The sequence below is a fragment of the Arabidopsis lyrata genome (assembly GCF_000004255.2).
Source record: "Arabidopsis lyrata subsp. lyrata unplaced genomic scaffold ARALYscaffold_2, whole genome shotgun sequence".
Lineage (NCBI taxonomy): Eukaryota > Viridiplantae > Streptophyta > Magnoliopsida > Brassicales > Brassicaceae > Arabidopsis > Arabidopsis lyrata.
The window spans coordinates 8,393,656-8,407,915 of record NW_003302554.1 but is presented as its reverse complement, the minus strand read 5'-3'; the positions used below and the strand labels follow the sequence as shown (position 1 = coordinate 8,407,915).

Here is a 14,260-nt window from a genome sequence, read left to right as displayed (position 1 = left end):
AATATAATATATTATATGATATAAAATTATGACCCTTATAATAGACGACATGTTAAGATTATATGATCAGATAGATTAAATAAGGTTGACACCACAAAATATTTGAAAATTTGATTGTGCAAGCAATTTTGGAAATAACGAATAATAGATTGTGCACGCAATGTTTTCATTAGGATTCTAAAATAAAAATATAGACTCCATGCACGGGTTGAATTTGGTATATTATATACTAAATATATGTTCATAACATATTCGATTACGCGAATAATTGGTAAATTCCGTAGTTACCTCAAAAAAATCTCTATTTCAACAACCAAATAATTAAAAATTGAAAAAAGAATTTCCTAAATTAATTCCAAATAATAGCTAACTTTCTTAATTAATTAAAAATAATCTTAGCTGGTGTTATTCAATGATGGATTTTAATAGAATTGAAATCCAACACTAATCCAGTGTTATTCAACTAATGATTATAAATCTAAAGTTAAAATCGGGTGTTATTAGATCTTATACTTTATTAGATTTTAAAAGTTTGGTGTTATTCAATGGTGGAGTTAAAGTCAATTCTTTAAGATTTGTAAAATCCAGTGTTATTCAAAACTAAAAGACTTGTAAAATCTTTGTATATTAAGTCATTTCAAATGAAACCTCTTTGGAGTTTCATGAGTAAATTATTAGAATCAAAATCCAAGATATACTGCAGAGATTTTGAAATCTACACAAACAGATTCTTAAAACCAATATCAGAAAACAAATCTAAACCTTACAGAATTGACTTTGACTCCACCATTGAATAACACCCCCTAAGTTTTAGAAGCGATTCATTTATAATATTTTGATTTTTGATCTAACTGAATTATATGCAATCTCATTTTGTGGTTGTTAATATAAATTAACTCATTGTTCAGACCATATTAATTTATTAAAATAATTTTATTTTCCGTTTTTATATCTTAAAAAAATATATCCATAGTTGAGTATAATTAAAAAAAGAAAATAGATTCATTCTAATATTATATATAGGGACTCACAACAATCTAATTATATTTTTTCAATTACTATTATAATATATCATAACTTTATTCTAAAATATATAATATATAAATTTTGTAATAAATAAATTTTAACCCGTACTGTAGTACGGGTGATGATCTAGTACACCTATATAATAATAACACAAAAGTTGCTAGAAAAAAGTAAAATAAAAAAATGTAAATTTGTAACAATAACCTTTTTATTTGGAAATTAAACTGAAAATGTTTAATACTATCCAATATTCGTATATATCATTCAATCTCGATAGATTTGTTAATAATACATAATAAGTAGTTATCTTAATACTCTTTATTCTTTATTTTTCTAATATATAGGATAACGTCAAATAATAAAAAATAATAATTAGAAATTATGGAACGGTTCCAATCGAAATTGCAAATATCTATCTCTATCTCCCTTTTTTTGTTTAAAAGGTTAGATAGATATTATTAGCTAATTTCTTAACAATAATCGAATTCAAAAAAAAAAACAAAAAAAAATCAAAAGGATATGATGGATAATATCAAACCAATAAGATTAGCATATCAAAAATATAGATACATAACAGATTCATATAATTCTTATTGATATATGTATTTCAAATTTTTATTAATATATAGGATCCACGGACGTAATTAATTATTCATCATTATTCGCAGCATTTATTTCAATGAATATTTGTGAATTAATCCCTTCATAACCGGAAAATTAGGTATCTCTACACGAATAAGATACTTATAAGATTTTTTTTTGTCTTTTATACGCATAGATCAAATAGGAATAGAAAGATACCTTAGATTGTTTTGAGCTTCGTTCGCAAGTCCACAATCCAAATAGTTTGTGCATGTACCTAATCAGAGAAGAAGGTGCTAATCAAAAACATGTAATCGACCAAACTATAAACCTCGTTTAGAAAAACTCATCAACAATTGGCAAAGATCTATGAGATATTGAGATCTTACTTTCCAAGTGACCATAACAGAAAAAAGAGAACGAAATATCGATGACGACGCATCATAGAAAGGACCTATTTTGAGGTACAAAAAAGAACTATAAACCATAATGGTTATGCATAAAAATCAAGCCGTGATGTTTGAGTTTCTAGGGAGACTTCATATATTTATAGGCATTTCTAACATAAGGTTTTAGGGTTTTACTTATGACGGTGTAAATTATACCGGGCCATTTTTTAGACAGAAAATAAGCCCAATGATCAGATTATGGTTTCTATACGACGACCTAATGAATATGGCAATATTAACATATTTAAACACACGTTTTTTTAAAATATTTTGGCAATTTAACTAATTTTATCTAATTAAAGGGGGAGGGGGGCAAAAACGTCCGCTCATATTCTGAGAGCGAACGTGAGGCGTTTCTACTTCTGCTTTAATATATAAGATGTTAACAATATCTCGAGATATGCATGTTTTTGCACAAAACGATAAGATTAGGTAGTTAATTTAAAATTTTGCTTAGTTCGGTTATGTATATGCACAGAGTTATAGTTAAGGTATAAATTGAACATACCTATTGAGTTGATTTATGAAAAAGCCGTTCTTCGGTTCCATACCATGCAATTTAAACTTTACGAAATTTAAAAATTCTCCGAGCCAAAACCCATATTTCTCGAGATACTACTAAGGAAAATTCAAGAAAAATCAAAAGTTAATTTGAGCCGGGATATTACACCTCATCTCATGACTCGGGCTTAGAGGGAGACTTCCAACCAAATATAGACTTCTCTGTTTAGGAGGGAACAATGTATGTATCTAAGCAATATAATGGACATGAAACGATCAAACATCTTCCTACTTTGTTTGCCATTAGATCTGCCAGATGTAAAATGATTTCGCTTTTCAGTTAACCCAATGAACTCCATGTTTACTTACTTAACCCCGTCGCTTCGATTATGGACGAAGAGGTACTTAGCCTCACAAATTACTATACATTTAGTTTGGAGGAAAACGAATGTTCATATTTGTCATGAGCGTAAATTCAAAATTGTTGAAAGTCTCCTTTGATACCGTTTTTATTAAAGTTAAAAAATGATTTGAACTAAAAATAAGTTTTTGTCTTGCGGGTTTAATCCTTATGAATTTGATAAGATAAAACTTGGAAGATAGTTTGGTCGCAACTACTTTCTTCACAATTGATTTAAACAATTAAAAAAATGTATATTTCTGATTTACGCGGGAGGACGTCAGTGTTGAAAATTCAACAAGAATTGAGAACCTTAAAAATCTGATCTAAATATCCATCTTGATTTCAACTCATTGTGTGAGGTCTTGAATCTTCTAAGTAAAGTCTCTTTTTTTTTATAGAAAAAGTCAAAAAACAATTTAGGTTAGAGATGGGTTGGTTTTGGAGGAAGATGAATAAGAAGCGAACATTGGAGAGAGGGGCGATGGTGTTGAAAGATCTCATCGAATTAGGCCATGGCATATCCAATCCCATCAAATTCTTCTCTGCTGATGAGATCCTCAAAGCCACCAACAATTTCAGCAAATCTAATCATGTTTTTAGATTAGCTTATTACTCCGATTGGTATTCAGGTAAGAACGAGAACCATCCCATGATACTCATCAAGAAACGTGCTCGCTTTTGGAGCTTGAGGACAGATCTTATGTGCCGGGACATAGCAGTTTCATCGATGGTGAGTGGTCACAAAAACTTTTTGAAATTGGTTGGATGTTGTCTTGAGTTGGAAAAGCCAGTCTTGGTTTATCATGGTGTAAAGAAACATTATCAATTAATAATAAGTGAGCAGACGTGGAAAAGGAGAATGAAGATAGCAGAAGATATCGCTACTGCTTTAGCTTACCTTCACACTGCGTTCCCTAGGCCCTTCGTATATACGAGTTTGTCTATTGAGAATATCTTATTGGATGAAGATGGGGTCGCCAAGCTGATTGATTTCTCTCTCTGCGTCTCAATCCCACAAGGAGAAACATTTGTCCAGGTTGACAGAGAAGATATCTTATTATATAGTTACTTGTACGATGGTTACATGATGAGCAGTGGCGTAGTCTCAGAGAAAACAGATGTCTTGGCCTTTGGAAAGTTTATGGGTCTATCGCTTCTATTAGGAAACCAATATTATTTTGAGTATTATGCTGGATATTGGCTGTCAAAATTAAAGGAAGACCGACGAATGGAAGAGATTGCAGATCGAAAGATGATAGAAAAGATGGGTCAAATTTCAGAACAAGAGCTTTGTCAAATGGAAGCTTTCCGAATGCTCTCACTGAGATGCATCGGTCCTAGTGAAGAAGTTCCAACGATGGTGGAAGTGGCCAAAGAACTAAAGAAGATTCAAACATCTCTTTATAACGACTCTTCTTCTACTTCAGGTGAAACCCATTTCGACTTTGCCCAAGACATTTCTTCCTCAGTCGTCCTCTCAAACCAGACTTAAAACACACAAAGGCATTGCTAAGTGCAAACAAGTGCCTGCCAGGTATTTTACGAGATGTTTCAATGGGTTATGTTGAGCTGGTTTTTTTTTTTTTTTTTTTCCAGTAAAAAAATCGAAGAATGTACTGAAAATAAGTTCGATTCATGTTCGTATTTCAACATTATCAAGTTTCATTTCGTTTACTTTTACGTAATTTTTTTGTTGTATTAATAAACAATTGTGAGTTCATTGTGAGACTTTGGTCTAGCGATGTGCTAAAAGAGAGATCTATGTTTATCTCTTTGTAATCGTTTGCGAGTGAGAGTTCACGATTGTATCTCTTATTTCGGATTCATTAATACTTTGGTAATCGATCAGATCTTAGCTAATTGAGTATCGAAGTTGTTCTTAATCTCTGGGTTAACGGAAATCCATTATAGTGCTACGTTACTTTTAATTCTATTGTCAGATCCTACCCTTAGAGCTTGTGTTTGGGTTTTGATCGATCCGTCTGTTTTTGTTAATGTTATCAAGAGATTTTATGATATATGTGAATCTTGCTTGTATTGATAATATATTGATGTCTACTATAAAGGTTAAGTCTCCCAAGTCAATAAGACCATAACAATTCTAAAGTTTACATAGTGAGTTGGGAAACAGGGCTAATTGATGTAAGTTTGCAAATTCCAGCAATTACATATGAACAATGCCATCAATATTGAACTGTGAATTCCATGATTGTTTGGTGGATTTGGGGCCTCTATCTCACTAAACATCATAGGTTCAAAGGTGACATTCACATCTATAGTAAAGTGAAACATGAAATTGCAGTCTTGAGTTGGTTTTAGTGAACAAAAACTTTTTGAAATTGGTTGGATGTTGTCTTGAGTTGGAAAAGCCAGTCTTGGTTTATGATGGTGTGAAGAAACACTATCGATTAAAAATAAGTGAACAGACGTGGAAAAGGAGAATGAAGATAGCAGAAGATATCGCTACTGCTTTAGCTTACCTTCACACTGCATTCCCTAGGCCCTTCGTATATAGGACTTTGTTTCCTTGGAATATCTTATTGGATGAAGATGGGGTCGCCAAGCTGATTGATTTCTCTTTCTGCGTCTCAATCCCAGAAGGAGAAACATTTGTCCGGGTTGACAGAGCAGAGGGATTCTATAGTTGGTTATTGGACGATAGTGGCATAAGCCTTGACAGAGTAGTCTCAGAGAAAACAGATGTATTTGCCTTTGGAATGTTTATGGGTAGAAGGCTTCTATTAGGAAACCGACGCATAGGAGAAAAAGAAGAAAGTGAAGGTGGAGGTTCTGATACTGGTTATGCCAGTAAGATGAAAAGACGTGTTCAAAATGTTATGTCAAAATTAAAGGAAGACCGACGAATGGAAGAGATTGCAGATCCAAAGATGATAGAAAAGATGGGTCACATTTCAGAACAAGAGCTTTGTCAAATGAATGCTTTCCTAATGCTCTCACGGAGATGCATCGGTCCTAGTGAAGAAGTTCCAACGATGGTGGAAGTTGCCAAAGAACTAAAGAAGATCCAAAGATCTCCTTATAACGACTCTTCTTCTCCTTCAGATGAAACCCAATTCGACTCTGCCCAAGACATTTCTTCCTCAGTCATCCTCTCAAACCAGACTTAAAAACACAAAGGCATTGCTTACATGTATTACTTGCCAGGTATTTCACGAAATGTTTCAATGGGTTATGTTGAGTTGGTTTCGTTTTTTCAGAAAAAATCGTAGAATGTGCTAAATATAAGTTCGATTCGGGTTTGTATTAAGACATTATCAAGCGCAAAGCTTTTCTTTTACTTTTGTCAGATCTTCCCTTAGTGCTTGTGTTTGTATGTTTTGGGGTTTGATCGATCCCTCTGTTTCATTAATGTATCAAGAGATTTTATGATATGTATGTGAATCTCTCCAAAATGTAAAGTATTGCCTGCCAGGTATTTCATGAAATGTTTCAATGGGTTATGTTGAGTTGGTTTCGTTTTTTCAGAAAAAAACGCAGAATGTGGTAAATATAAGTTCGATTCTTGTTTGTATTAAATCATTATCAAGCGCAAAGCTTTTCTTTTACTTTTCTTAGATTTACCCTTAGTGCTTGTGTTTGTATGTTTTGGGGTTTGATCTCTCCAAATAGATAATATATACTCATGTTATTTATAAGGGAAAATCTCCCAAGTTTCCAACTGAGTTTGCAAATGCCAGCAACTACATCTGACGATCAATATTGAACTGTGAACTCCACAACTGTTGGGTGTATTCGGGCCTCTATATCACCAAACATTCGTTCATTAATGATATTCACATCCGAAATAAAGTCAGATCATCATAACTCTCTAGTCGACAATACAACACGGCAAGTTTCGTTTCTAAATACGGGTGGGAGACCGAGATGATCATGAATTTAGTATAAATAATATACTAGATGATAACATGACTCCAGACTTTCTCCACTGTTGGTTCATCATGGAACTGCTGTCATTCTACCATGTATTTTCTTGTTAGATTGTGCTAACTTTGAAAATTTTAAAAATTCTCTTCTACTTTTGTAATCTGCAAGTTTAAGTTAGTGATCTGAGTTTTGACGAACAAGATTATAACATGACTCGATCGGATTGATCCCCTGATTCCAAAGTTTGTTTTTTTGGATGTTATGTTTTAGTCTCGTGATACTAAAAAATTGATTGGTCCAATTTTTGAAATGACAGTTTGAATTGGACTAGTTTAGTAGTAACAAACATGTCATGACGAGTTAAAAAAAAAAAAAAAAAAAGAGTCAAACTCAGCAAACATGGATGGCCTTTACATGGGAGTCGATGTGAGAATCAAATTCTATTCAATGATGATTTTCTTCTTCCTCTTATTACCATTCATACTCCTAAATAGCAAGTAAATAGTTTTTTTTTTTTTTGTTTTTTGGTTAGAAAAATATTGAAGCCTTAAGTCCAGAATATTACACGAAATACACTCTTTGCAGGGTATTTATTTATATATTTTTCGTATGATTACCAATTGATGTCTGAATTGTTACGAAAATAGTGAAAGCACTAGGATATGACCCGGAAAATAATTTTTTTTTTTTATAAACTAATGAACCTATTGTATTAATTTTGTATGTTTATTGGTACCGTAACGTAAGTTTGATTCTTTACCGTTTTTAATAAGACATACCTTTGTGATATTCTAAGTGTAATAGTATGTAGATTTTATATCGTGAAACTACCAGACTGATTCGATATGTATAATATTGGTAGTGTTAAAAAAAACTAAATGAGAGTCCAACCCATATTAAAGTGACCAGTTAATGATATTTAAAATTTTATTAATATTGAGTCAAATCCGTCCTCGTTTTCTTTCACAAAAACCGTCCCGCCATATAACCCCGTCCTGCAATATAATCCGTTCCGTGTTATTTTAAATCTTTTATATGTTTAAATATTCATAAAATTATAATTTGTTTATTGATTTTAAAATATATCAATTATAATATTTAAAATAAAAATAAAAACTAATTACAAAGGCTAGAAAATAGTTGGTAGTAACTAAATCACATTAATATTCTAAAAAAAAAAGTATACTAAAAACTTACCAAAGATAACTAACGCCAATCCTAATTACACATTTCCAATTGCTATTCAATCTCCAAATTATCTTGCCATTTTTCTAGGAAATATTTTTATTTGCATATATCTTTTATTATTAGAATTCAATCTTTAATTGTTAGCATTCGAACTTAAAAAATCATACCAAACTAAAGTTAGAACATGGAAGTAAAGTATACTTCAAAATAATAAAATATATAGGTTAGAAAATAAGAAAAAACAAATGTGTGGTGGGATAATCTTTTTATGAGTGTCAAATCATATAGTCATAAAATGGACATAAACACATGAAGTTTTACGAAAATCTTTAAAACTATTGTGACATTTCATTTACGACTCACAAAAAGACCAAATATCTAGTTTTGGAGCCATTTGCCCATATGAATGGCCCGTTGATATAAGACCAAAACAATGTATCATTGATATTGTCGACCAAAGGGTCCGTTAATGCCCAAAAAGTGTGAGATTTTTAAGTAGAAAAAAACGCTGTCTCGGCAAGTCTCTCTTTCTTTAACGATTGACAACACATCAAAGGGACGACGATGATTAATAAGTGATAACCTCAGTTCCTCGGTCCCTGCTTCCACATACCAACGGTAAGCGATTTCCAAATCTTCTTCTTTTCTTTCAAGTTTCGCGAGTTTCAGACATCGATCAATTGTTTCTCTTCAGATTAGTGGATCGGTTAGGTTCGAGCCAATTCCAGATTCATTCCGAGCCACCATTTTTGTCAATCGGACGGTCGTTGTTGCTCCACCGTTTTTCTTCGTCTGCGATAAAATTGGCTGCTCTAGTGCGTTTGATATGAAAGTGGATTTATTACAGACGCAAATTGATGGATTTGGCACCCGGATTTCAACTCATTCCTCTTGGTAATTATTAGTGAACATAATCTCTTTCTCATTAAGTCTCAAATGATACAAGATATGAGTTTATATACAATTACCAATGGCCTAAACCAAAGCCTTAAACCGTAATCTAAAGACTCTAATATATACAGAGACTCTTAAATACAAACTCAAACTATACACAATCGGATGTATATTAATAGTCCCCCTCAAGATGGGGCGAAGATGTTTAGTAGACCCATCTTGCTTACCAATTGCTTGAACACTGCAGGATAGAGAGGTTTAGTGAATGGATCAGCAAGTTGGAGGTTGGTACTGATGTGTAGTAGTTTGAAGAAGCCGGCAACCAATTCTTCACGAACACTATGACAGTCACGTTCCATGTGCTTTGTTCTCTCATGAAAGACTTGATTATTGGCAATATGAATCGCAACAGTACTATCACAGAAGACCAGAGAAGGGTTAACTAAAGGAATGCGAAGTTCCTGAAGAAAATGAGTGAGCCACACCAGTTCATCTGTGGAAAAGGAGAGACTCCTGTATTTTGCCTCAACAGAAGATTTAGCAACAATTTGTTGTTTCTTGGACTTCCAGGATATGAGAGAAGAGCCCAAAAACAAGCAATAGCCAGAAGTTGATCTTCTGGTATCAAGACAAGAACTATGATTTGCATCTGCAAAAAGTTGTATTTGCATTTCAGACTTAGCAGAATAAAATAGACCTTATCCAATGGTGCCCTTGATGTAATGTAGAACTTTGTAGACAACCTTGAGGTGAGATTTTCTTGGAGCTTCAGAGAATTGGCTAAGTTTGTTCACAACAAATGTAATATCTGGACGGGTTGTCTGAAGATACATTAACCGGCCAATAAGGCGCCTGTAAGACTTGACATCCACAAAATCACCACCACTGTCTTTAGAAAGTTTCGCACTGGAATCCATGGGAATGCTAGATGGTTTACAACCAAGTAAGCATGTATCATCAAGCAGATCCAATGCATACTTACGCTGACCAATATAGATACCATTAGAAGTTCTAGCAATCTCCAATCCCAGAAAATATTTTAAAGGGCCAAGATCACGCAGTTTAAAGTGAGAATGGAGTTGTTCCTTCAAAACAGTCACCTCAGCATCATTGTTGCTAGCTATAATTATGTCATCAATATAGACTAGCACAACCATGAACAAAACATCAGTAATCTTCAGGAAAACAGTATGATCAAAGTAAGAAGAAGCAAACCCCAAGGCAATAAGAGTAGTTGAAAACTTAAGGAACCACTGTCGGGATGCTTGCTTAAGCCTATATAGTGATTTATTGAGTTTACAGACTGCATTAGGAGGGAGAGAGTCCCCCTTACGTGTAGAGTAGCCTGGAGGTAGCTTCATATATATCTCTTCATTAAGGTCTCCATTGAGAAAGGCATTTGATATGTCTATCTGTGTAAGAGACAAATTGTAGACATCAGCAATTGCCAAAATAAGTTTCACTGATGTTTGTTTAGCAACAGGGGAGAACGTGTCTGTGTAATCAACTCCTTCTTGCTGCGTGTAACCTTTGGCGACCAAACGTGCCTTATACCTCTCAATACTTCCATCAGCATTATACTTGATTTTATAAATCCATTTGCAACCAATACTGATTTTATTAGGAGGTAAGGTACAAATATTCCAAGTTCATGTTCCTTCCAAAGCACCAATTTCATCATCCATAGCTCCACACCAAACCATAAATTCCTTTGCCTCATTGTAGGTTGAGGGTTCTTTTTTTTTTTATCAATACAGGGCAAAAAAGAAAAATAAAGTACTGACACTTTATCATAAGAAAGAAACTGAGAGATTTCATGGATGGTTGAAGACCCTACTGAATGACAATAGTAGTCTTGAAGGTAATCATGCTTTTTGGTTCTCCTATGGGATGTTTGAACAGAAGGTTCAGGAACATCAATAGTAGGATTATCAGAAGGAATAATCTCTACAGAAGGTGATGATGGAGAAGCATCATCACTGGAAGAATGAATGACCATAGGAGAATGCTGAATCAGATCAGGAAATAGAGATTTAGCTTCCTGAGATAAGTCTGATTTAGCAAAAGGAAAGAGTTCCTCGTGAAAAATGACATGGCTAGATAAAAAAATGTCATTAGTTTCTAGGTCAAGGAGTTTATATCCCTTATATCTAGAAGGATAACCTAGAAAAACACAAGCACGAGCTCTATGTCTGTTTTTGGGTGAGGTTGATGCATAACAGAGACACCCTAAGACCTTTAATTCATTATAGTCAGGGACTTTCTTTGTTAAAACCTCAAATGGACTTTTGTCCTCTAGAACAGGAGTAGGAAGCCGGTTTATGAGATGAATAGCAGCAAAAATACAGTCTCCCCAGTAAGAGAGAGGAAGATGAGATTGAAAAAAGAGAGATCTAGCAACATTTAGTATGTGATGATGTTTCCTTTCAACTACGAAATTTTGCTGTGGTGTTTCAGGACAAGAATGGTAGGGTAGGATACCTTTAGATTGATAAAATTGAGTAAAATTAAACTCTTGAGCATTGTCAGATCTAACCCCCTTAATCTTTGTTTCAAATTGAGTTTCTACCATATTAACAAAGGATGGGAAAATAGTTAACACATCAGATAATTTTTCATAAGATAGACCCAAGTGGCTCTAGAATGGTCATCGACAATGGTTAGAAAGTATCTAAAACCATCATGAGTAGGGACAGCTAGGGGACCCCAAGTATCTATATGAACCAACTCAAAGGGAATTTTGATATTATTATGAGAAATAAAAGGGATGTGTTTCTGTTTTGCAATATGGCAAGTTTTACAGTGGAAATCTTTTTGGATTTTTGGTTCCTTTTTGAAGTCTAAAAGATGAGACAAAGACTGAAGTTTATAAAAAGAGGGATGACCTAACCTTTTATGCCACAAATCATGACTGGTAATAGTAGCAGCAACAAGAGAAGAAGACTCAACAGGTAAATCAAGAGACTCGATATCCAAGAAGTAGAGGTTTGCCACTTGCCTACCCACGCCAATCATTAATTCCCGAGAAGGATCCTGAAGAACACAAGAATGTTCATCAAACCAGACTTTACAACACATACTTTTAGTCAGACAACTGACACTAAGGAGATTGAATTTGAATTGGGGAATATATAGAACATCATGAAGCTCTAAATGTCTACCCATATGTATAGATCCTATTCCGACAATGCTCACAAGACCACCATTAGGAAGAGTAACAATGGTGTTTTGAAGAAAATGAAATGTGGAAAAGGCTGATTTATCATGACATATGTGGCTAGTGGCTCCTGTGTCTATAACCCAAGCATTAATAGCATTGATGTTGCTATCTATAGAACAGACATAAGGTCTATCAACACTGGTAAAAGAACAAATGATAGAGGGGAAAAAATACCAGGTGTTGGACCATTGGTTGATGAAGAAATAGGTAAGGAAGACAATGAGACAGAGTGTACTTCAGGTTTGGAGACAGAGCTAGAAGAATGAAGCTTGGTGCTAAGGAAAGAAACAATCTGCTGCATCTGTTCTGTGGACAAGTTATCACCAAAGGATTGATCATTCTGGTCTAAGGAAGAGAGCTCAGTAAGTTGCTCAATAGTGACATTTGCAGCAATATTTTGAGCAGGCCTGAAGGACATAGGTTTCGGAAAACCAACCGGATAACCATGTTTCTTATAACACTTGTCCATAATGTGACCCGATTTCCCACAGAAAGTGCAGATAGGACGATCCTTTCGATGATACTGATTAGAACCACCAAGTGAAGACTGTTGTGAAACTTGAAAGGCAGTAGATTCCATACCAGTGATAGAAGAAAGACGAACTGATTTCTGACTATCCTTTTGATCCAATAGATTATAGACCTCATACAGAGAAGGTAAACTCTTCTTCATCAAAATCTGACTTCTCACTGTATCATATCCATCATTAAGTCCCATAAGGAAGTCAATGACCTTATTTGTTTCACGTTCAGCCAATAAATCTTCTACTATTCTTGCAGTGACCTGAAGACTTGCCAATTCTTCCCACAATGACTGAGTCTGAGTATGATAAGATGAGAGATCCATGCTATCTTGACGTAATGAATGTATCTGTTGACGTAATTTGTACAAGCGAGGAAGATTAGACTTGTGGAATCTGGTGTGAAGGTCTTTCCAAATCTCAGCAGCAGTAGGAATGTAGAGAATGCTGGAATAGATTTTCTTCGACACACTGTTCATGAGCCATGACTTGACCATGCTGTTACAACGTTTCCAGATCTTGCAGTAGGAATCATCATCATCAGGTTTAACAATCGATCCATCCACAAATCATATCTTATTCTTAGCGTTGATACTCGTAGTAATAGCTACTATCCAAGTTCCATAATTAGATCAATCTAAGAGATCGGGAACTAACACAAGACATGGATGATCGGAGCTATGTAGATGATATGGACTATGAATGTTATCAGGAGAATCCGATACCTCGAATGGTTGCGATCGAGATCGGCGATCATCTGGACGATTGACGGAGCCAGAAGCAACACGCGACGGAGACACGTTACGAACCTTCTCATTAGACATCTGAAAATCGATTTCCGGCGGATATGGTGTACAAACACGAAGCTTCGAAGTTGATTTTCGTTTCCCCATGGCTCAAAATCCACCTAGATTCAAGAGAAGACGATCGAGAAAAACGAGCTGAAATTGAAGGAGAAGACGAGAGACGAAGTCGTGATCAATACAAAGCAAATCGGAATCGGAATCGAAGAAATTTTCTGGCAAACTCGCCAAAAAAAAAACGTCGCCGAGAAAGTTTGTTAGAATGAGAGAAAGATATTTCGCTCTGATACCATATTAGTGAACATAATCTCTTTCTCATTAAGTCTCAAATGATACAAGATATGAGTTTATATACAATTACCAATGGCCTAAACCAAAGCCTTATAAGGTAATCTAAAGACTCTAATATACAGAGACTCTTAAATACAAACTCTAATTAAACCGTAATCTAAAGACTCAAATATATACAGAGACTCTTAAATACAAACTCAAACTATACACAATTGGATGTATATTAATAGTAATTTCCTTGAAATCATTGAATATTTATAGAATCCATGCAAAATCCAATTAGAAAATTCTGTTATATCGATTATAAAAAATTCAAAGATAACAAAAGGGTATGAACATGAGTCTATCCAAAGACATGAACATGATTTTCTTGATTACCATGTTATTGCCTCTTTAAAATAGTTTCAGATAGATTAAATGTTGTAGCATGTTTTCCTTTTGTAGTGTGAGCCTGTCAGGTTCATCATTTGTTCTTTTGCCAATTCAATTCTTTCACG

The 14,260-nt window shown here is 34.2% G+C and overlaps 1 protein-coding gene across 1 annotated transcript; it reads left to right on the top strand.

The window, feature by feature from the left end:
- Positions 1-3,219: 3,219 nt before the first annotated feature.
- On the top strand, positions 3,220-6,178 carry LOC9324387 (probable inactive receptor-like protein kinase At1g65250). Its single transcript, XM_021035262.1, has 2 exons — positions 3,220-3,721; positions 5,304-6,178. Exons 1-2 carry the CDS (start codon positions 3,389-3,391, stop codon positions 6,087-6,089), a joined length of 1,119 nt encoding a protein of 372 aa, XP_020890921.1. The 5' UTR covers positions 3,220-3,388; the 3' UTR covers positions 6,090-6,178.
- Positions 6,179-14,260: the final 8,082 nt, after the last annotated feature.